The sequence below is a fragment of the Pygoscelis adeliae genome, unplaced genomic scaffold, assembly GCF_000699105.1.
Source record: "Pygoscelis adeliae isolate BGI_AS28 unplaced genomic scaffold, ASM69910v1 Scaffold402, whole genome shotgun sequence".
Lineage (NCBI taxonomy): Eukaryota > Metazoa > Chordata > Aves > Sphenisciformes > Spheniscidae > Pygoscelis > Pygoscelis adeliae.
The window spans coordinates 4,423,194-4,447,899 of NW_008824411.1; the positions used below are offsets into that span (position 1 = coordinate 4,423,194).

The window sequence follows — 24,706 nt, forward strand, 5'->3', positions numbered from 1 at the left end:
GAAAGCAAGGTGCTCAGGGCTCTGTCCAGCAAGTCCTGAACATCAACAATGGAGATGTCACCCCTTCTCCAGGATCTGGTTCCAGAGTTAGACCACCCTCACGGCAATTTTTTCCCCCTTATATCTAGGCAGAATTTCTCATGTTCCAACTTGTGTCTGTTGCCTCTTCTCCTGTCCCAGTGCACCTCAGAGAGGAGCCTGGTCCGTGCTCCAGCCCCGACCACCTCAGTGGCCTTACTAGACTTGCTCCTGTATGCCACTGTCCTTGTGCTGGGGAGCCCAAACCAGACACCTAGCACTCAGTCTCACGAGCGCTGGGCAGAGGGACAGGATCCCTCCCTTCGCCCTGCTGGCTGCACTCCTGCTAACACAGCCCAGGATGCAGTCAGCCTTTGGGTGCCTGGGTGCGCTACTGGCTCTTGGGCAACTTCCGGTCCACCTGGGCCCCCAGGGGTTGGTCTTTTTTACAAAGCTGCTTATTAAGCAGTCAGCTCCCAGCCTGTACCACTGCAAGGGGTTATTCCACCCCAGATGCAGGCCTTTGCACTAGCCTGTACTGGGCTTCCTGAGGCTCTTCTCAGCTCATTTCTCCAGCCCGTCTCGGTCCTCCTGAACGGCAGCACTGCCCTCCAGTGTATTCACTGGTATGCCCAATTTGGTATTGTCTGTACACTTGCTGGTGGTGTGCTCCATCCCATCATTCAAGCCATGAATAAGATGTTAAACTACTGGCCCAAAAGCTGATCCCAGAGGGACGCCACTAGCAACCACACACAAATTTGAGTTCAGTGGCTCAAACAATTTTCCACTCACATTATCACTCGCTTATCCAGCCTATCTAACCAACTTGGCTACAAGGATATAAGGATTTTCCTTTAGTGATACATAAACACAGGCACATTCTCTGTCCCTGTCTGCCTCTCTCAAAGCTCTTTAATTACATGTCTCTGCCTGGGATACTCTACGCTGCTTTGAAAGGGAACCACCACCAGGATCTGAGGGGACTGCGGAGGCAGAAAGTGCCTGTCCCAGAGCAGGTGGAACTGAACCAGCCGGTAACAGCAGGCATCAGATGAGCAGAAAACCATCTGACACCGCAGACAGTTGCAGGGAAGGAGAAACAGAGGAGATTGTTTTGATCATAGTCATTCTTCGAGATTTAAAGCAGTTTAGCTCCTGCAGAGGCTTCTTTCTTTCTTTCTACAGCATGAGGAATAGTCACTCCATGAGTTTCTAGCCTCTCCAACCTCCCTAAATTAACTCTCCCATGGGTACCCATTCATCCCTTCTCCTGTCACCAACCCCAAACTTCCACCCTGACGTCCAGCTGCTTTCCTGGCTCTGGATAGTCCTTGTCTGTCTTCCAGACAAGATCTGGAAGCCAAGCCCCACTGTTTCTGGAGGGGGGTAAAACCTCCAGCAGCAGCACAACAGGGACCACCAGGGGAGTTAGGAGAGGAATTCCTCACGCAAGACAACTGGTCCACTGTCTGCCCTATCAGGCAACCACACAAAGCATCCAAAGGCAAGTAATTTATATCAAACTTTTTTTTAAAGTCATCCCTTCTAAAATTGACTTGAATCTGCCTTAGAAATATCAATATACATTATATTGCACAATTTGATTGCTCTTCCTTCTACAGTGCCCAGCTGGCCAGAGCCTTTCACTTTCTTAAGAAGTATCAGGAACCCAGCTACAAGTAGACAATGTCTAAAAGCAGCTTGGAAGCCATTTGACCTCTGTAATTCTTCCTGATTTTACACGGATGACAAGGGTTGTATCTGCTCTGCCTCATTCTTGCAAATGAGTACCTGATCCACTGTTTCCAACAGGTTTTAATAACTACTATAGCAAACCATGTTTTATGTGATAAATGTCAGCAAATGAACTGAAAACCAATTGCCTACAGTATTTCGGAAGGAAAATGACATGACAGCCTACCTCTTCCTTCTGTAGAGTGAATCATTAAAAAAAGGCAGGAATAAAATTCTTTGTTCCTGCCACGCAGCACGGGGTGGGCAGCATATACTGTCACTGACAGTTTCTTTGCTTTCTTACTGTTTATTCTTTCCTTGCGATGAACTGTGAGAAGGAAAAATGATACCTGAATCACCGAGAGTTCTTTGATTTCATTTTTAAATTGTTTTCTCAGTAGCCACTCTCCTACTCTAGAGGAAATGCATAACAGCCACCAAATCACCCCATTTGTAAGACAGTATTCACTGCTGCTCCGTTAATTGTAAGGAGGGGTTCCCATGTCCACAACCAGAAGAAACAAAATACAACAGCTTTTTCCAATTTCAATAACCTTCAATGTACCAAGCTTCAAACCAATAGAGCCTTCTCCCAGAAAAACAACAGTAAGTAGTAAGCATTCTGGATTTTAAAGGTGATCTAGGCAGTCCCACTAAGAGGACCAAAACGCTTTGATGTATTGTGCTGAACATCCTCACACACAAGAAAAACGTGGGTTTCCCAGTACAGCTCATCCTCCCTGCAGGCTCTGAAACTCTGCCCATCCCAGTGTAGCAGATTTCACTGTGCACAGCACCGCGGCAGGCACTCTGCTCCTGACATCACACCACCAAAAGACCAAACTAGAGATAACTAGAGAGAAAAAATAAATCTTTCAACCAACATAACCCGTGGGGGTTTAAAGCCAGTTCTTGCTCCATTGTTCAGCTTACTGATTATCAGGGCACCAAGGGGAAAGCAGTAGTCTAGGACAGGGCAGGACTCTCGGACAGGGTCAGAAAGCCAGCTCAGACTGGCCAAATATCACTGCTGCACTCCTGACCCTGTTCATCACACAGCAGCACAGAGGCTATATTTTGTTTGAGCCTGCAGGTGGCCTTCATATTAAATTCATCCTTACAGCCTCCACTCTTTCTTATTTGAACAACCACCATCAAAAAATCGAGTACTCTGGATCACTCGGCTCCCTCGAGCTTTCTTGTGTGAGCCTCCAGGCCTCCTGCATTTAGGTGCTGGAGCCCCATATATAATTCAAAGTGTTATCAGATCTGCTCTCCTCTGCAATATTAATATGTCAGCTCCCATGTTAGTTCTCACCAATCTGACTACCACGCATGTAAAATGTCTAAAGTAACTGTGGCTGGAACAACAACACAAAACATTAGGTAATTTAACAGGGGAAAAAAAAAGCATTGGCTTTGACTGACAGTGTTGTTCAGAGTACATGGCAGTATGTTTTACACTTCCACAATCCAGCAAGATAACTGCTAAGGTTGGAAACTGAAGCATCCGAAGTTAAAAACTGCCAGAACTCAAGCTGCCTAAACAACACTAATTTGACCACCCCATGTGTATAAGGTCTAGAATTACGTGACCAAAATACTTCCCTTCATAATCTGTCTCACCAAGGGCACAGAATGGCTGGTGCTCACTCCACAAGCTATTCCTTTTCCTTTTAAATTGCTTATCATTCTGTCTATTCTTCAGAGGGAAGCCATGGACTTATTTGCCATACATCATTCAAATCCCGTTCTGAAGACAGAATTTTTATCTTCCACATAAACAAGTTATCTTTCCTAATGACCCATGTGAGATGAGATGATAGTATTATTGTCATTTTACAAATGGGAAATGAAAGCAAAGAGATTAAAGTAAAATGCTTCCATTGCTTTTGGATACCTTAACTGAGACTTCTGAGACCCGATTTTCAGAGAATTTAAAAATTACTGTAAAGCACTTCATGGATATGTCTATCCAGTGCAACTCAACAACTTGCAGAGATGCTTTAGGTAGTTTTCATTGAGTTAGTTCCTGAGCCAACACAGCCATGGCACGCTGCCTCGGCTGATCAGCTCTAGTGGAAGAAACCAGGTAGCTGGCCTAGGTTGCATTAACACACACCACTCTCCTGACTCTAGGATCCAGCCTAATACTTCAGCAGAGCAGTGTGCTGCAAGGACCTACTACACCATCTGGAGTTAAATCTGACATTTCTAGATGATGCTGCCTGCACTGCTGAAACTCTTGAGGGGCTCCAAGCAGAGGTCCCACCAAGTTCAGTAGCAGCTAGGAATACTCAACGTTTCCAGGAATCAGATCCCCGAGCATCAAATTGGGCACACAAAAAATGTGAACATCCCATCGGCAGCCCACCATGGAAAGTCTAGTTTAAGTAACTTGCCGCAGGGAACTTGAGAACCCAAAGACAGAGAAGTATTACAGCTCTCCAGGACAAAGCTCCACTGCCTCAGCTATTAAGGCTTCCTTCCTCTTCCAACAATTCTCCCACTCTTACTGCTACTTCTTCACCTTCATCAACCACTTTCTTCACCCCAGCTCTGACTCAGAAACAAGACACTCTGCACTCTGAATGATACAATAATTCTAGGATAAAATATCCTAATAAACTTAAAGTAATACTACTAATGTTACACTGCATCATCTTACTCCAATTTAGACTATTAATTTATTTGTTTTTTTAAAAAGATACTTTTGAAAATTCCTCCTGCAGCAGCAGATACACCCATTTCTTATCTGCAGGATCAGACTCTTGGGTCAACAGACTAACTAGCAGCAGTAGTAGGTTGTCCACAGGACCATTGCTGGAGGGAGATGGCATTTTCCCGCAGGTAAGAAATTTCTTGGAATCCTGCAAGGAGCAAGACAGTGATTCAAGTCTCTAGACAGACTCATCTTCCCATTCATAGCTCCCTGTCCTAACTCTCCTCTCCAGTCTTGACCTTTCTGTCCATATTCAGCGCCTCCTGCCGCAGCCTTTCTCCAGTGCCTGACTCAGTCTCTTTTCACCCAGATAGTCTGAATTCTTCCACATCATCAGAGCCACCTTGCCTCCCCACTGCCCTCATGCAGGCCTCTTTTCCAGGGGTCTCCTCCAGCTCCTGACTTCACTGAACGAGAGCCAGAGCAAAGAGGCTCTTCACTGTCCATCCTGCCCCTTTCCTCTACCTATCCAGAGCCCTACTTCTGCTCCCAGCCTGCAGCTCCTAACACAGTCAGTCCATGTTCCCTGTGTTCTTCACTGAATAATGTTAGAATGGTTTAGTAAAAGCAAGTTAAAGACAGGAAGAGAGGAAAACCTGAATACTTTAAAAGGGCAAAGCATTTCCTATTCTTATTCAAAGTGCTGTGGCGAGCATAATTATGCAAATTCAAAAAACTTGTCATAATTGACCTTTTGAAAACATGTGTGTGTCCATGGGTCTAACATACAATTCATTGGTGAACCCTGAAATTTATTAAAGGTCAGCATTTCTAGAACTTCTTCTCATTTCATCATTAAAGACTTATTTAAGATGACCCCAGCAGCAATCATCAATGAAAAACAAACTTGCTTAAAAGTAGGTAAAAATTTTGATGCATTGGGTTAGAAAAACCTGTACCTTCAAAAAATTCTGTAAAAGGAAAAGAAAAACAATTGTTCTTGCTACAGAATCTATCAGCTTACTTGTTGTTCTGAAAATTCAACAATGCCAGAATCCAAAGATTCTGGTCATCTGAAGCCTTGTAAGCAGATTTAGTAAATGATCAGGAGGCACTACTGATTCAAACTAAGTTTATTCTGGCAGTGTGTAGAGTAAGTCTAAAATGTCATTGTGTTTAGATCCTTTGGGACTTGGCTGTCTCTTCTACCCTATTACCCCAAGAACTGTGTCACAGACCTTTGTATTCCTTTGGGGAAGATTGTCGTCCACCGTTCCAATCTGATTCACAGCAACATGGTCCACCTTGAAAATTGGTTCATGCTACAATTTTTCTATGAAGAGCTCACACAGAGCCTGGCATAACACCTAATAAAATGAATCTCCATGAAGATTTCTGTGGAGTCAAGACTGGCCAAGGAAGGATTTCAGAGAGAACATGCACAGAAAAAAACCCAAAACAAAACCCCCACATTTTCACAAATACTCACAAGCCCCAATTCAATTACTCTTGAACTTTATGCTGTATTATTTTTTATGCAGGGTCCACTTGAGAAATTTCAAGTACTTTTTCCTTTCAAGAAACTGAAACACGACGACAAATAGGCAAAGCTATACTTAATTAGAACGGTACTTACAACATGAAATACTGATCCTGTTCCATGATAGAAATGACAGAACTACAGCTTTTACCAAGGGAATGAAGCAACGAACCTAAAAAAAGCTGAGGGCCAGATCAAACAGAATTAGTTGCCAGAGCATCACAGAAAATAATGAATCTATGACAATTTGTACCAATGAAGGCAGCTTGTCCTTGAAGCTCAAGGTCATTTTTTCAGAAAAGAACAAATCTTTTACTGGAATTTGCATGCAGTACAAGCTTCCGCTTCCTGAATTAATCTTCTACACAGCAGCATCACGGACTATAGCATGAATGTGATTTTTTTTCCATTGGTACCTACACTCTGAGAAATCTGTTGGTTCAACTGCTTCTTGTACAACAGATGGAAGAACATCATAAAACATCACATGGTCCCCTAGCAGGCTCTTTGAAATGCAAATAAGGCTACATATCCTTCACCCCTGCCATACAAGACCATAACAGGCTTGATTACAGAAATACTACATGCTAGCACAGGTCTGTGTCAAATCAGTAATGTGACTGTCCTGGTTTCGGCTGGGATAGAGTTAATTTCCTTCCTAGTGCTGTGTTTTGGGTTTAGTATGAGAATAATGTTGATGACACACCGATGTTTTAGTTGTTGCTAAGTCGTGCTTACACTAGTCAAGGACTTTTCAGCTTCCCATACTCTACCTACTGAGAAGGCTGGAGGTGCACAAGAAGCTGGGAGGGGGCACAGCCAGGACAGCTGACCCAAACTGGCCAGATAGATATTCCATACCATGTGACATCATGCTCAGTACATAAACTGGGGAAAGCTGGCCGGAGGGCCACTGCTCGGGGACTGGCTGGGCATTGGTCAGGAGGTGGTGAGCAATTGCATCATGCATCACTTGCTTTGTATATTCTTTTATTATTATTGCCATTTTATTTTATTTCAATTATTAAACTGTTTTTATCTCAACCCATGAGTTTTCTCACTTTCACTCTTCCAATTCTCTCCCCCCTCCCACCGGCGCAGGGGGGAGAGTGAGCAAGTGGCTGTGTGGTGCTCAGTTGCTGCCTGAGGTCACACAGTGTCAAGCTTAGCAGCAGGGTCTTAACTGTTTATTTTCATTTAGCGCCTGCCTGCAGTGTCTGTCACCACCAGGAACATTCCATGAAGTCCCAAACAACCAGCACAAGGACACCAAATATAGCCTGGCACACAGCAGCTGGAATTATCCTGCCATAGTTACTCCATTTTCATCCAAGACGGTCAGCAACTTAGGATCCATTTCTGGAGATAATGCAATACCATAGCAATTATTCAGTAACCAGCTGAATAACTTGTGTAAGATAAGAGACTTCACTTCTGCTGCTCTGCCTTCGCATACGTTCCAGGAGGTGGTGCTGTCACTCGGACAGAAATGGACCAAAAACTCTCATGTGGTGTTTGTGCACTGAATATACTGGTTGATCTTACTGTTTAATATGCCTATGCAGATAAAATACTTCAGCAGATTAGGATGACTTTATGCAAGAAGTGCACAAACCCACATGTGCATGCACATGACGCAAACTGAAGACTCAGATTTCATGCAAAGTAACTAGTAAATGCACGCTCAACATTTTTGAAAATTCAAAGCCTATCAGTTCCTAATGCTCCCAATCTGAATTTACTTGTTCTGAAAAGAACAGAAGCTCTTTAGTGCTTTACATGAATTCAAACCATGGGCTATTACTCACAGAGAATAAACCTGTTGTGTCACCCATCTGTAACAGCCATCTGGGACAGATATTTTAAATGGAAACTGCCACGAGATTTAGGGTCCACAGTCAACTTATCTTACAACTTGATCAGTTACTGCTTGAATGTCCCAATAAGAAATTATGGAGTCCCATCTGACTGAAGGAAGCAATACACATATTGTACATTGGCTTCCTTCCCTGACACATGAACAGTCCAGAAAGCAGATCAATGCTATGCCAATACCATCCTATCCTGTCTCACCCAATCCCTGCTGCCTGGAGAGCTGAAGCTCACCTGAATTTTTTATGGGCATGGAATTGACCATCCATTACGTATGCAAAGTCAGACAGACTATTTGTTTGCTCCTATTTACTTGCTACCGAGGACCTTTGCTCCTTAAGCCAAATAAATTCCCTTTAAAATGTGTTAATGATCAACAAGTATAAATTTTTCATAAAATTCTGAAACAAAATTATTAGCTATTCACACCCAAGTTCTATGAATTTCTCTGTGTCCATCTGGCAGACAGCTGTATTGTTTATTTGCTGTCACACTCAGTAAATTGATCTACTGGCATTTAACGGTGTCATCTTTATTCGTTACAACTTCAATGATCACTCCAGCACTGCCAGCATTGTACCAATGACCTGAGTTCTGATACAGCTTTTAATCTCTGCTAATCACAAAACCTGCCAGATTGAATTCCACATACAAAGCAGTATATGAAGAGACAGAAGAAACCGAAGGACTAGGCTGCTTTGCTTCGAAGTTCATTGATCTCTATATGGTAACAATTTGATGAGAAAGTTAATTTAATGACTCTTAAGTGCAACAAACATTTTTTTGAGCTCAAGGTAAAACATCAGAACTGGTGACACTGCAATGTAGAATTAAGGTAAATAGGCTTCATAGACAAGAATGGGATTATATTATGCTCACAACAATGAAAAACTATTCAATTGGTCGCACGTCACAACCACTGTCCTCACAGTCTCAAGAGGAATGTGACCGCATCCTCAGAGATAGACCACACTGCCTTGGAAAGTTTGGGGCAGATGATGCTTACCCTCAGCCACGTCTTCTACACGCCTTCCAAACTATTTCAGCCACAGTGCCGGAGACCAGAACTCCATTTCTGCACTGAGATACTTCAGGCTGGCAAATAACAGCAGCCCCCCAGCCCCACACCAGTTGACTAGGGGAACTGTTTCAAAACGAGCAGTACCGATACAGCTTGGAAAACGTACCAAAACACAAGACATTCAAGATGCTCTAGACTGTGTTCTAGCACACTCTAAGCAATACATGCAAGAGGTTTTAAAGAAAAGACACAATGAACATCCAAGCTCCCTAGCAATACACGGCTGTTGCACGCGGCCGCACTGTAATTGTCCCTGATTTGCACACTCTAGCACAGCCTCGCAGGCAAACGGCTCCATAACCATCACCACTGAGGCGCTTCTGCTGAGAAAACGACCACCAGCATATTTCTCATGCAACACTCTGCAAGCTAGGGAGTGCTCAAAAAGACGTGACAGCATCTTGGGAAAAAAGGACATGCCTGTAGAGGTCAAGAGCTAACATGAGTATGTACATGTACTTCAACTGGAAATTGAACACCAGCTGAAATAACGCCACCCCCCATTCACTGACACCCGCGGGCGGCACAGGAACTAAACACAGCAGTGACCTGCGATTCACAGCCACACACGTATGTAAGCACAGCCAAGTCAAACTGCAGGAAAAGTTGGAATTTTGATCATGCCTCACTAGAGAAAAACATAATTAAAACTATTACACTTGGAAAATTTCCAGCTCTATGAATCTGACAAAGACATTTATGATGATAAAAGAATAATAATGTCCAGTAAAATCCCTGTACATAAAAGCACTAAAAGAGTTTTATAGTCAGAAAACCAAGGGAAGAACATTTTAAACAAGTTAATGCGCAATTTCTACAGAAAAGGAGTAGCATGACTTTTCCATTTCATAAACTGAAGTTTAATTTCACAGCTATCTGTATCCTATCACACTTTTCCTGACAGACTAAACATCTCTTGTTTTATTACAGGTCAGAGCAACTTATCTCACAGGATATTTTTGATGAAAATGAACACTAGGCTTCAATAAAAACAGCCCAATGTCCTTTCTGTGATAGCTAATTTTTGACACTTTGATCCACTTTTCATTTCTATCCTTTGCATTTTCTAGCCTAACGTGAGAAGGAGTTCATAACACCATCCACCAAGAGGCATGCATTGCAGTAAGACATATTGACATGCTTGCTCTTTTTATTGATCCATGCAGCAGGTTATTTGAGGTAACATTAACAGAAATGTCACATTACTTAAAGAGAAAAAATTATTTCACAGTTTTTGGAAAAAACATTTGGCAAAGTGCTGCCATCTGCACCAATATTTGAAAACCAAGCTATTCAAATATGCATAATTTACTTAATCTTATCAAGATATTTGAAAATTAGAAGCTTTTTATTACATTTTCCAAAAAAGCATCACTTTGCATATCAAGTATTATATCCATCTGGAAAACTGACACTTGAAACAACCTTGCCTGTTCAAGTCCATACCACCTTGTTATATTGGGCTGTTCATACATACTGAGCATATGACTTCTGGAAGCTGCCTTTGGGAAATAAGGGTAAGGGGAGACAAAAACTACTAAGGGTTGCTCAAATGATGATGATAAGAATTGTAAGTCTCTCGAAAATGTGTACTGAAGTGTTGTGATGATTTCCTGCAATTTTTCCTGTTTATTTTAGAATCAGGTACAAGAAAGCAGCTTAGAGGAACCCCTTTTCTTGAATAGGTTCAAGAGCTTCAAGAGGTTAAGAATTTCACAGCTGACAATTCCAATTTTGGACCAGTCCAAGCAGTAAGTGACATAAGAAAAGCATTTCGAACACATGTGCATTGGAGCTGGAGCCTGTCTGGGATTGCACCTGTTAGAGCCCAGAAACTGGAGATGGAGACTATGGCCACTCATAGTTTATTTGAAGAAAACATCTTCTGCCACCCTGCCTCTGTCCCTCTCAGTGATCACCCTTATTTTGAAGGGGTGTCCCTTGTTTCATGTATTTGCTCTTTAAGGTGGAATGAAGACTCCACAGATTTTAACTAAGCAACATAGCTGCCCACTAAACCTTCTTGACTATAGCACCTCATCTAACCACAATGTTTAAAGTACAAAAACCTTCTTTCCATTTTATCCTGAGCCTCCAGTGAACAGCACACCTGAAGGAGACATCCAGGAAAGGGAGCAGCAATGCAAGAAAGAAAACTCCTGGAATGGTTCATTAACAGCGGAGTCAAAACCAAACAGGCTTTATTAGAGTATCATTATGCTTTACTGTAATAGATCACTGACATATTCAGGGTAAGGCTTTGGAAAAAGGTAGTTGTGAAGTCCTTCTACACAGCCTGGAAGTTTCTAGTACCAGCCCACCAGACCTTTCTGGACATCTGATAAGCTCTGGACGACTATAAAGTATAGGCTTCAGAGGACTGTGCTGCTGTGTGTTCTGAGCTGCTGAGCAAACTGTAGGAGGGGGACTGTGAAGCAGAAATGAAAAAGAAATCTCAAGTTGACTTAGCCATTTGCTCTAGAAAAACAGTAATTTTCCAGGAAAATGTTCTAAACAGCTGAACCTTATCAAGAGGCTGGATGTGAACCATTCATCCAAGGAATGCTCAGTAATGAAAGATTAACGTGCACTTTACTTTAGGGGGTTTGAACATAAGACTATCTCCCATCTTCAAATCTACTTTTCTGAATTTCTTTGTGCGCGGTATTTACAATGCCCTCTTCTGATCTTAAGGTAGCAGCAGAAAGAATATCTTCTTTGAGTAAACAGAATTGGACAGACTGCAGAAATCTGCCAAATAGTGATTTTGTTAGGGCTGAGCTTAAAATTTCAATCTTGTTTCAGTTCCACATAGAATGAACTTTTAAACACTGATTTGTAAAAAAAAAAGTATTATATTGTATTAAAACAAGTGAATTGTACTACTTCAAATAATAAATTGAAACATCTATGATAATTGAGTATTTGAGAGCAGCAGAAGTGTATACTTAAGGGTAAAACAGTACACTAGGAAAAAATGATTTTGTCATAGGAGGTTCTGTCTGAACACATAAGGAAACACTTTTTTACTGTGAGGATGACTGAGCATGGAGCAGGTCGCCCAGAGAAGCTGTGGAGTCTCCATCCTTGGAGATATTCAAAAGCCATCTGGACATGGTCATGGGCATCCTGCTCTAGGTGACTCTGCTTGAGCAGGGGGGTTGGACCAGAGGTCCCTTCCAACCTCAACCATTCCATGCTTCTAAAATATTTCTCAAAATAAAGCCCCTTACCGTCATACAAAAAGGTAGTCACCTTGTATAACTTCCGGAACTAATGAATGCTAGCACCAGGCGTGTTTTGGCTCTTCTGGAGAGATAAATCAGATCTCTCCACGTTCTCACTGACAACCCGCTCAGGCAAGGTCACAGGCAGACACTCTGCCTGACTGGCCCAGGTGTAGGTTACTGGTAGCATACAACAACAGTCAGCCAACCGATCTAGAACGTTTTATTCTACAAGCCTTTTCTTCAGTGGCACTTTCAGTGAGGTCTCTCCCCACTCCCTGTCTATCATTTTTTATAAAACTTAGCCTAATACCTTTGCGTCTATGTTCTATCAAACTGGAAGAAACCATATGGTAAATACAAGTTATAAGTGAGGAAACTGACAATTCAATATATAAGCCCTTATTTCTGTTGGAAACCAAGGTAAAAACAGGTTACAAGAAGTGCAGCCTTCTGCTGAACAATGTTTGTGTAAAGCATACTAAGCATTCAAGAATTACAGGAGAAGCATTACCTGCTTGTAGTTCTCCGGTTGCCTAACAAGATCTGTTTCTGTGACAGAAAAATGTCCAAGGATCTGGTCCGTATGGGAGCCACTAGTGAATAAATGGATCTGAAATAGATTAAATTTAAAAGATATTTGTCAGTACAAGGACCAGATCATTAACAACATCATTAGCTACCATCTAACGGCTGCATGGATTGGAATGGTGATGTGAACCAGTGGTTACAAGCCCATTCCCAATGGACAAGTACAAATGTAACTACTACCACCAATACAACAGACCTTTTTAAAACATGTTCATGCACCACAATCACCTCACAAAATGGTCCATCTGGTGTCGTTACCACAACCACATGCAGGAATTGCTACTGCTGCCACCACAGTAAAACTGAAAGATTTCTCTTTTCATCCTATCTTAAAGTCTTTTCCCTTACACTACACACACTCTTGTGCATAGCATGAAAGGAGAAACCATTTACACAGATAGCAGAAGTCTTAACAGAGGTAAAGGATACCCTCGGAATAATTTTTTATTTCTTCCTTTAAAGCAGAAAATGCTACCTAGTTACAGTAAGTTTCTTTTGCTGCTATATATTGTTGGCTTTCATGTACTGGGACCTTGTCCCAGCTGCACTGGTGATGGTATCATCAATTACTTGACGAAGAAGCTTCCCAAGTTAGTCAAGGGAACAATAAAAAGCAATTCCTCCTATTCAGAGCTGATCCCTTTGTTACTGTAATAACTGCAGCTGCCAAACAAGATAGCAGTGCACATTTGTCAGACAATCGCTCATATTTCATTAATATTTCTGCCAGAAGACAGAGAATGTTTCCTGCTTTTCTTCCTTTATTCTAATATGAACTTTATCATACACTTGGGTATTGACAACTATTTTAAAGTTGACAGGCACTGGGTAATGATCAACCCTTCCCTGAAACTTCAGAATATTTTAGTGTTCCTTTCCCAAAACTCACTTCTGGTGACAACCATCTGTCACATGTGCAGAGCTACGTGAGTTTAAAAATAAAAGAGCACCTCCCCACACAATGTTCTTCCTTTCTACTTGCCACTCCTCTCCCTGCTGCATTCTTGCATAACTCTGGCTGCCAAACCTTTGGGCCTCCAGCACCAGGGATGAATTTCAGCCCCTCCACAAAGTACATTGCAGCAGCCCAAAACAAATACTCTAAAACTGTAACAACAGGGGAATAAGGTGTTCCCCTGAGACCAGACTAGATGGATACTGGAATAATCCAGTATTTGTAACTGAAATAATCCCGTATTTGTATTTTTACAGTCTGTTATTGATAACCACAACATACTGAAGATGAAACAAGGCTTAAAGAGGGAAACAGTACCAAGGTAAAAGAAGCAAACGAGAGGGTGAGAGACACAGCATGTGTAGCTGTTGCTGCGTGGCACTGGAACGGACTGAGGTGGAGGCAGGTCTGATTTAACCTTATACTAACCTTTGCTTGAGAGTACAGGCACAGCCCCCCACTAAGCACCACTTCGGGGGAGTTCCCAGTACCAACTCCTAAACACTTAGCTTAGACACCCTGCAGGGAGATCAGCTTGTCTAATTCACTTAAGAGATGAAAAGGGGGCTTGTTCATAGCTCACACCCACTTGCACGAGAGGAAAAACTTCTACTGCATTAAAGAATGCGCTATTGAGATCTAACGGCAAATTCACTTTAGGAAAAAACAAAGATTTTCAAACCAAATATCTCAAGACAAAAAAGATATAATTAACCAATTGTTGTGGTTTAACCCAGCAGGCAGCTAAACACCACACAGCCGTTCACTCACTCCCCTCCCACAGTGGGATGGGGGAGAGAATCGGGGCAAAAAAAGTGAAATTCATGGGTTGAGATAAAGACAGTTTAATAGGACAGAAAAGGAGGGGAAAATAATAATAATAATAATAATAATAGAATATACAAAATAAGTGATGCACAATGCAATTGCTTACCACCCACGGACCGATGCCCAGCCAGTGCCCAAGCAGTGGTCATCGCCCCCCAGCCAACTCCCCCCAGTTTATATACTGAGCATGACATCGTATGGTATGGAATAGCCCTTTGGCCAGTTTGGGTCAGCTGTCCTGGCTGTGCCCCCTCCCAGCTTCTTGCTGGCAGGGCATGAGAATCTGAAAAGTCCTTGACTAGTGTAAGCACGACTTAGCAACAACTAAAACATCGGTGTGTTATCAACATTATTCTCATCCTAAATCCAAAACACAGCACCGTACCAGCTACTAGGAAGGAAATTAACTCTATCCCAGCCAAAACCACAACACAAATATAGTAATTCACAGAGTAACATGGTAGATTCTTCATGCCAAGATGCAGATGCATCTAACAATTGCAGTTTAGCTCACTCATAAATTACTGACAATGAGGTAATCACCCAGCACCAGTCTCTGCCCTCTGTTATTCAGAGATCAAGACTTTGTCCTTGTCCCTTTACTCTTTTACTACAACATCAGATACATAGATATGACCAATCCAATCCATTGTAATACATCTTATTTTATATTGTTTATCTTAGAGGAGGCACAAGATACCACTCCATTCATAGGAGTTATTTCCCAGTGCTGCTCTGCATTCTTACTGACAGAATACAACTCTTGCTCTTACAGTTTCCAAGCATATTACAACGATTATTGCCATTTTACCATGATGTGATACTGCCAATTATGTTAAACTCTTCTTCCAGCATCAAGAATTCCATTTAATATAATTTTATTCCTACTAACTTATATCCATAGTCCACAATAAGATGTTCACCTGCTTAACAAAATTCACCTCTGAACCCGGTCTAACCTTCCCCTATTTCAGGTGTGATTTCTGTCCTAGTCTTTAGTGGATGGAGGATAACTGAAAATACCCACAGGAAATCCATCGGTTTTACAGAAACTCACTTGTTCTGCTGTTTCTTTTCACATGCTGGTTGTGGCACAATGCATTTAACAGACCCAAAAAACAATGCCAGTTTTAAACTATTCAGGTTCCTACCTGTTTTTCTGAAACTATGTAAGGCTCCTCATTGACATTTTTTAAGGCGAAGTGGTAATTCAAAGCCTAACTAAAAACAGCTGCTCTCCCCTATGAATTCAAGAGGGATCAAAAACCAGGCAGATAGATATTCCTCTGGCACTTGACAGAAAGAGGAAGAAACAGAATAGAAGGAATCAAGAGGCATGCCTTAACATGGTAATTTACCCTTCACACTTCCATATATTTGAACGTGTATCAGGTAAATATGTACCACTGAGAATTTCGAGGGAATTATAATGGTATCACTATATTATACTTTCAAAGTAGGCCAACCTGTCCACGTTGAGAAGCCATTATAACGTTATTCAACAGCTCATAGCCTCAGGCTGCAAAATTCCTCAGCAACAGAGAGGTTAAGATTTCCCTGAGGAAGCCTTCCTCCTACAGCAGGACATGTGTGTGACTGTAAGCTTCAACATGCCTTCTAGGAGCTGAAGTCACTGAAAAGCAGCTCATCAGAAGAACTAGCAAAGAGGAACAGCCAGTCAGACCCTAACAAGCAATTCCCAACACATGACCGGCTATAGCTCCAGGAAGGCTTCCCTCTTCAGTAACCTACACTGGTTACTACAGAACTTCATACCATCAACCTTAAGTGGCTGTAGGCAGGACAGAGTAGATAGAGGCCCCAGCAATCAGTTTCAGTTATCATTTGTGTACCTTAGAGAAAGAACAGCCATTTATTTTTGCCTGTTTTCCCCTCTATTTCCCTCCTACTGCTCCCTTACCCTTTCTTCAGGCAGTACAGTACTATTTCATTAAGACATGAGTCATCACTTCCAACCTGAAAGTACATGTCCCTGATCACCCAAACGATTCAGAATTTTTTCACAAAATCATAGAAACAGAAAAGATCTTCAGAGGACTTTAGTCCTACCTCCTGCTCTAACAAGGACTATCACCAACATCAGTTTGTGGCTTTGTGTATGTGAGTCTTGGAAACCTCCGAGGATGGAGACAATTCAGCATCTCTGGTGACCTGCTCCAATGCTGCCTGTCATCCCAGAGAAGCTTTTTCTAATATGCCTGAACCTTCCAAGCTATAATCAGTGGCCCCTTCCCCTTTGTCTTCTGGTACTGCTGAGAAGACCGTGGATCCATCTTTGTAACTACCATCCTTGTAACTGAACTACCATCAAATAGCTGAACACAGCTATTAGGTGACCTCTCCCTCAGCTTCCTCTCCACCAAAGCAAACAAGCCCAACTCCCTTAACCTCTTCTTGGAGGTCATGCCCAACTTAGCTAGCCCTTGACTATCTTGGTAGCCTCTCGCTATGTACAAGTCTTACTTCCAGTAGCAATATCCATACTTAAAAAAATACAGTGGCAAAGCAGTCATCTCCTGAATAAGAACATATTTTCCAAGCGTGATGTGTTTTTCTCAGAAAGCCCCAAATAGAGAACATGGTATTTTAGAGCCTGTGTGAGTCACAGAATGAAATCTGTGGAAGTGTCGCCACTACTTGGCAAAAATTATAGCACGTGATCAGCGGTAAATATGTATCTCAACTGTTCCACAGTTGGAGATACATAACCTGTTAAGTTATTAAACAGAGCAAGTAAAAGCCGTAATTATCATTTTGTAGAGAAAACCCTCTGTAAATCTGTCAGCATAATTAAAAACCATAACACTCATTAGCCTTTTGCATACCATGTTTGTGGTTTATATGAGAAAAGCAGCAGCTCATATAGAGGTCATATTGGGTCAGCTCAGTCTTCTAACACATAGCAGACTAGTTTAAAAGTTTTAAAATTAATGCAGTAGCACAGCCAAAATTTCTCTATAAAGAGTCAGGAAATATCAATTATTGTTTATGCAGCTGTTAAATTGTGTAAGTATGTTATATTTTGTGTTACCGTAAATGTTAACATTAATGTGGCACTGTAATGAAGTCCCTTCCAAAGTCATTTTTACCTTTCAATTTTCCTGCTTTTAATTCAGACTAAAATATAAATCAGAGCACTGCACTTAATTACAGCTCTGAACAGAACTCCCACAGTTGCACACACGTATTTGAGCACACATAATATCAGTGTATGATCACATATAGAGGAGCTGGGTTCCAATCTATCCTCCTATGTATACATCTGTGATGGCAACCCTCTACATACACTGCAGAGCATAGTCTGGTCATAAGAATCATCACCAGCGTTGCTTATTGCTTTCAATTTAGTCCAGTGATGACTCTTGGAGAAGGCAGTAATGGCAGCTTTGGGAAACTGGATGAACAGAGAAACATTCTCCCTCCTGCTTATTCTTCCAGATTCTGGAAATCATGGTCCAGGGAACTGCAGCATAACTAACCTGTCTCATATTTGTCTGACTGTAACAGTCCTAACTTGGGCAAACATTTTTCCTTGGATAGCCACAGGGGGAAAAAAGTCCAAGTTTATTTCCAAGTACAATCCCCATAGGAAGTCATCATCTCCCCTGTCAACAAGTTTAGCATGTTGCCCAATCAGCGCATCTCTTCATCATTTCAGTGCCTGATCTGGACCATTGAGAGTATCTCTGTTTGTACTCGAGGCCCCACGTTCAACCTGCTCTTAATTCTCCTTGGTCTCATTAACTGCAAGCTGAGGTACTGAAGCTGCCTAATGATTTGTTACTGCCAACTACTACATAAATCAGAGCGCTGATGATGAGTTATGGAGATATTTGCCTCACCTACTATAAAAATCAGCATACCTTAGAGGTAGCTTATCAAGGGGAGAAGATGCCAATCATTTCATTTGAGTTTTGTATCACTAAGCTACCTCTCCCAATAGCATCACTGTCCGTAATCTCAGTGCAAAAGCCAAGGACTGCACCTGCACTTACGGTGAATTGCTATCTCCATTCCCAGATCAGGAAAGCACATTCGCAGTGGGCAATGAGAAGCAAAAGGTTATTTTAAATGTTGCTGCACACACACCATCTGAGCTTTCCCTAGGGCTGTCAATCAGACATCTTCCCTAGCAATCAATTCATGGAAAGAACAAAATGCAACCTCATTATAGTTTTCAGCATTGCTCTGTCAGACACAGATTAAAACCAAGGTGGCATCTTCATTCAAAACCCTCTTGTTCTGATTCTGACAACTTTCTAATAAATGTTGCTCTTTGAGGAGAAATTTCTCAAATCCATTCTTAGCCTCAAAAAGGTTTGCTGTGAAGGTTCTGGGTACACCACTAAGTGGCTCCATATAAGTTACCTGAAGAGGTATGAATTGAGAAATGGGGCCTAGGGAAAACACTACTGAATAACTTTTAGGACTATCTTTAGAACCATTTTTTTAAATTTGTCTCTGCAGTCACCATCACTGTCAACTTTGGGACTGCAGGCTATTTCCATCCTAAGCAGACATGATGCTCCCAGATGTCTGTGATTTTCAGACAGGCATATAAACATTATTCATAAATGGGAACAGAACTGGAATCTTAGCAATGTAGAGACCACTACTGATTCCTGATTTAAAAGCAGGTAGATTTGGGGTTCTGCTCAGATGTTCCCTCGTACTTCAGAAAGGGAAAATGCATTTTATTTTGCTGCTATTACTTCCAACATCCATGCTCAATATTTTGAATCCACATTTCCGATGAACTTATAGTTCTGGATCACTATTTCTTGTCTGTGGGACCAGAATGCTCTGTCTTGCTTCTACCAGGTATTTTCTGAGAAAAATGGAGACAGCCTATGGTTGCAGAAGTGACTAATGTGCCAACCTGCAAGAGGCCTATGGTTGCAGAAGCGACTAATGTGCCAACCTGCAAGAGAGACTTTTATACAACAATTATAACCTTACGAACACTGTACATACTTCATTTTCTCACAGTTCTGCCCCACTGGGGAAAGGTGGGGGTATTTATATTTAGAGTAATACACTCTTACCTACAGAAAATGCAGAACTAGCAAATAAGAATAATTTGTACATTTAGCACTAGCTGACAAGGCTTTTAAGTAATAAACAATGCCATAGTGAGTTAGAAGAATCATTTACCTTGTGCAAAAGTTTGCATTGCTCTTGGTGCAATGCATGCAAACTCCGCCACTGGAACCTCAGTCTCCCATTTAACCACTGAAGGTATCGAACATCTACTCTGTCTTCTAGCCCACATTCAGGTGCTATTTCAGTTGTACCTTTCTGGCTGTTAGGCAGATCATCTTCACACTAAAAGCAGAAGAGAATACCAAAACGTTTTAAATTAGCTTCAACACTTTCAAATCATTCAGTAGTGAAGAACATACAAGGCAAATAGGCCAAAGAAGGAAAAAAAATCACCAAAAAAGGAAGTAAGTTCCAGCAGTAGAGAGAAATTGTAATCATTTAGAGTACAGGACTGGGAACAGCCTAAACAAGTACTGAAGTCTGGAATAAATATCAGCTTCTCAGCTATGACGTGGTGAGCTGTCTCCTCTCCTGTCTTTCATTTTCCATACCCAGGAAGACACAGTGTTCCTGAGACAGCAAGCATGTTCTTTACCCAGATGGGAAAAATCACATTTTGACTAGATTCTAATAAGTCAAAGAATATAAAAAACAGACTTAGCTCCTCCAGTGTCTTCCTGAAAGTGCTGCAGGCTGTATTCGGTGACCCCATTTTGTTAATCAATGCCTTATATAGGGACAAAATTGTGGGCCTGTGCTTACCCAGCTATTTTCTTTCCTCCATCGAGCATTTCCCTTCTTGCAGGATAGAGGAAAAGAAACAGTCATCCAGCTGACATTGGTCAGGAGTCCACAGAGGCACTCCCAGCTACAGTTGCACCACCTGTCTTGCCTTGATTTGCCTTTCTCTAGAGTAATTTGGAAAGAGGGGAAAAGCTAAGAGTTTCCTTTTGCTCATCTTGTCCCACTTTCCTTCTGCTGCAGAAAAAAAAAAATACCAACCACCATCTTCATCTTCTGAATGAAATTTCTCCTTGGCTAATGGCATAAAGCAAGCAAGACATTTCTGTCGTATCTCTTTCCCAAGGAACAGGGAGGGAATTCCACCTCCCCCAGTCCCTTGCACAAAGAGATCATTCACATTTACAAACAGATCTCTCTCTCAGTTTTCAGCTAAGACTCCTGCAGATTGCAAATTGAAAAGGGAGGAAGACATGGGTTGTTTTACTTCTGATGCCAGTAACACCACTTAAAGTACGGCTGAACTGTTAACTTCATCCAGTCTATAGAAAGTACATACAATAAACACAATCCATAATTCCAAATTTTTTACTACAGCATCTCATAAGAAGTAGAAATAACATAGAACTGCAAAGGCCTGGTTATTCAGAACAGGTGTTCACCAGCTAAAAAAGTGTATCCCAGTTGTTGGATTCTCAAGACATTTCTCTAAAGTGGAAATTTAAAAAGCCTACTTGAAACATGACTGTTTTCAAGAAAACACTTAAGCAGATATTTGGACCCATAGACCTTGATGGTATTTAAACATATGTGCTTCCCGGCTTCACAGACTTCCATGTTCAATAAAGTCTTACAAAGATTCAGTTGGCAGGCAAAGCTTGAATGTAATTCCAATTTGGATCCTAAACTAAAAATGCAAACTGTAAAATGAAGAGAGTTTAATCTTGCTGTAAATGCAGATTTCAGCAGAAGCGTATCTATAACCATGAGCAAATAACCCCCTAATGCTTGTTTTAACCTAAGTATCACCTCAGTTGACAGGGCCTCTAATACAATGAGTGTTCATATTATTTATAAGCACAAAAATGCTGTTCTGGTCACATAACAAAATGTATCAAGATTACAGGTTTTTTCCCTTTGCTCTGTGGCTCAGATAAATGCATGCTATAAATCACAGGGGCACAGGGTTGGTAAAGGGCTTTTCCTTTTAAAGGCACAGATTCATCTTTTAAAAAAAAAAGACAAGACAGTATCTCCTTTGTGCCAACAGCAATGTCACTCTTTTTCCTCAGATGCCTTCAGCCCCTTGCCCCTAAATCGAAAGGCACTATGTCCTAGGGCGCTGCAGTCCTAGCTAAGTACCTTCATGGTTGAGATTGTCTTGCCCCCACCTGGAGAGGTTTCTGGACTATGAAACCATACAGATATGATTACCAAGTTGTCCATAAACGTGGTGAGTCAAGCAATTGGATATTAGTCACTACAGCAGAGAAAACACATGTGTAAACAACATTAAAACACTTCATATAAGTAGCCAGAAAGCCACAAGGCCAGAGACAGACTTGGGATTCCCAGATTAAAATCTGCATTTTCCATAATTTACAGTTCAACTCCAACTTCCTTGGTTGGAGGTTTCAGAACGGCACAAATACTGCTCTCCTGGGGATTCATTTCAGGAAGGAATGGCATTAGACTCGATTGCTTTGGCAGTACAGTGACAAACACCATGCAGAGCTAATTTTATTGTAGCAACCTGCCTTATTAATATTAAAATAAGGAAGCCAGCCAATGCATTTTTTAAATATGATCTCTCTATTATTTATTTCACAAACTGCACAAAAAATTTACTTTTGCTATGAAATACTTAGCCTGGCATAAAGTAAACAAGGTAAAAAAAAAGTCTTGCATATTATATTGTGACCTCAATTTCTAGTCCCATCTTTACAATCTAAGACTATTTACTGCTCTCCCAGTGGGAGAAAAATCACTAAAATACCAGCACAAGCTAGAGCCTTTGCTTCAAATATCACTGTGAATTTATCTAATCTATGCAGCAATAGATACACCTATCAGGTGTATGGTACACACCTACATTCACTTCTGAGATACAGAAGTGGATATTATTTAGTCAAACTCATAGAGCGAGCAGCCAAGGCAACTACCCAGGGCCCTCAATGGCCTCCCCACACTTAGAATGCTCCACACCAGTTCTGGAAGAGATCATTTCACAGCCACTTACCAGGAAAGCTTTTTGCTTGTAAACTGTTTGCTGCAATTAATGTTTCTCTTTGATTCTGTTTCAGAGAAGGGAGGCGCATGGACTCCAGCTACAGAATGGTGCCACAGGCTTGCAGTACAAAAGCCGCATCAGCACATATCGATACCCTCATGGCAGTGTCAGAGTCTTTTCCCATTACACTGGCGATATCAGAGCTAGTCTTGTCAAACTGGACGATGTGGACTCGCCAGAGCACCTGTGATAGCATAACTTAAGCAGAAGCTAGAACGAAGCCCCTCAATTCCACTCCCACTGTAACTCACTTCAGACTAGCTTTTCTGTCCTAAAAGCTCAAGGTACTGCTGTTAAAAGATTTCAATATCCATTTATTGGCAAGACTCAGAAAAGCAAGCACAAGCCTGATGAAGGTGACATCATATATTTACATGAACTCTCTTCAAGCCAATTCCTGAACTACCACCCTACCCACACTTAGGCAGAACTTAAACCCAGCTCTCCTGTGGTAAAAGATCCAGGCAAATTACCAGCTAAATACATAATAAATACACATTCCAGGACATCACCATCCCAACTAAGGTAGCTCACAAACTACAAAACCTACCCCAAGCTCATAAATACATCTCTGGCTTAGTCAGAGCTAAACACGGTTTATGTCCTAAGAGCATATATTTAAAATTTTTGCAAGGCAGTCTAGAATTCAGTCTCCAACACCACACGAGTTTTGCCCTAAACATTCCTCCCCAGGCTATTTAAAGTCCAATTGTTATGAAAAAAGATGCCAGATCATTCTTCAAAACGTGTGAATGCACTTATGGTTAGACGATGCAGCAAGTGCAAAAACAGCCAACACAGTCCTCATGGCACAAGTGCTCTGAGCAGACAAGATAGATTCACAAAACACACTGAACTAAAAAAGCCAGCAGATATAAAAGTACTTAAAGGAAAAGAATAAGGGGCGGGAGAAAGGAGGGTGTGAAAAAAAGACATGGGGATATATCAATTTTCATTCACATTCCATACATCTGAGCAAACAACTTGTATGCAACTTGCTTAGAGAGAAATTAAAGATTAAGAAGTTTCAACTTTTATAGCAGAAGTAAAGCTTTTCTTTTTGGTTTGAAATACAAAGCAATTCCATGGTATTGGAAATCAGAGAGCAGTTCTATGGATGGAGATAGATTAAGCAAGTTCAGCGGATGGAGATAAATTAAGCAAGTACTTCATCATATAAATAGTTTATCAAAGAACAGCATAAGCATCAATGTGTTGCAGACATGTGAGAAGGGAGCATTTTTTGCACTACTTGCTCCATTTGAGGATTTTAGTGACCTGGTATGCGGTTGACCTTGCTTTGTTCATACGCTTTGAATTAAACAAACTCCAAAAACTGTTTTAAAGCAAAATTCCTTGCAGATTCAGTGGAGATCTTACAATACGCCACAAGCAGTACTGCCAAGAAAACCCTTCGTTGTGCAACTTCATCACACTTCTACACTTTCTGTACTTTTCCAATTCATATAGCTATCTTAATGCCTACAAATTCTCACCTTAATAAATTTACTGTGCCCTGTGCACACCATGGAAATGAAAAGGCCTGTGCTGCCTGCGTTGCTGTAAAAGCAAGGCTATGGCAGGGCTAGCTCCCCGAGCGACACTCTGTCCTGACTACCAGCTGCCACCTGTCGGTAAAGGACGGACCCCGGCTCACCCCCGGCGTGCTGTGGCTTTTCCCCGGACATCTTCCAAATCCCTGCACGGATCAGCTCTCTGCTTCCATATTCGGACAACCAGCAAACAGCCTGCTGTTCCTCCCGTGGAGAAGCGGCCCTACCGGAACACGGATAACATGTTTAACCCATGGATATATGCATTAAGTCAACTCCCTGACATTAAACCTTGAGCACAGCGAAATAAAGCAGCTGCCAGTTAAAACCACTAAGGCATGCCTCCCCCCACTACTCACTTTCACCTGGGTTCATCCGGGTCTAGACAGAAACTATTTACCCTCAGGTACTACTCAACTACACTAAGCACGCAGCCTGGTTTCGTAAAGGTGGGAAGCAGCACATCTAGATCCCTCACTGCAGGACTCGGGAAAGGCAAAGCAATCACATAAATCAAGCCAATAAAGTGCTTCTGCAGCTTTTACTG

At 41.7% G+C, this 24,706-nt stretch overlaps 1 protein-coding gene across 1 annotated transcript in view; it reads right to left on the minus strand.

Moving 5' to 3' along the window:
• The window catches only part of LOC103914081 (chromosome unknown open reading frame, human C14orf80), a gene marked incomplete at its 5' end in the record, with an annotated part of 77,330 nt that overhangs the window by 36,372 nt on the left and 16,252 nt on the right, over positions 1–24,706 (minus strand). The window contains 2 exons of the mRNA XM_009320689.1: positions 12,652–12,750; positions 19,687–19,857. Of these exons, the coding sequence (XP_009318964.1) occupies positions 12,652–12,750; positions 19,687–19,857 (270 nt within the window). The remainder of the gene's footprint in view (positions 1–12,651; positions 12,751–19,686; positions 19,858–24,706) is intronic.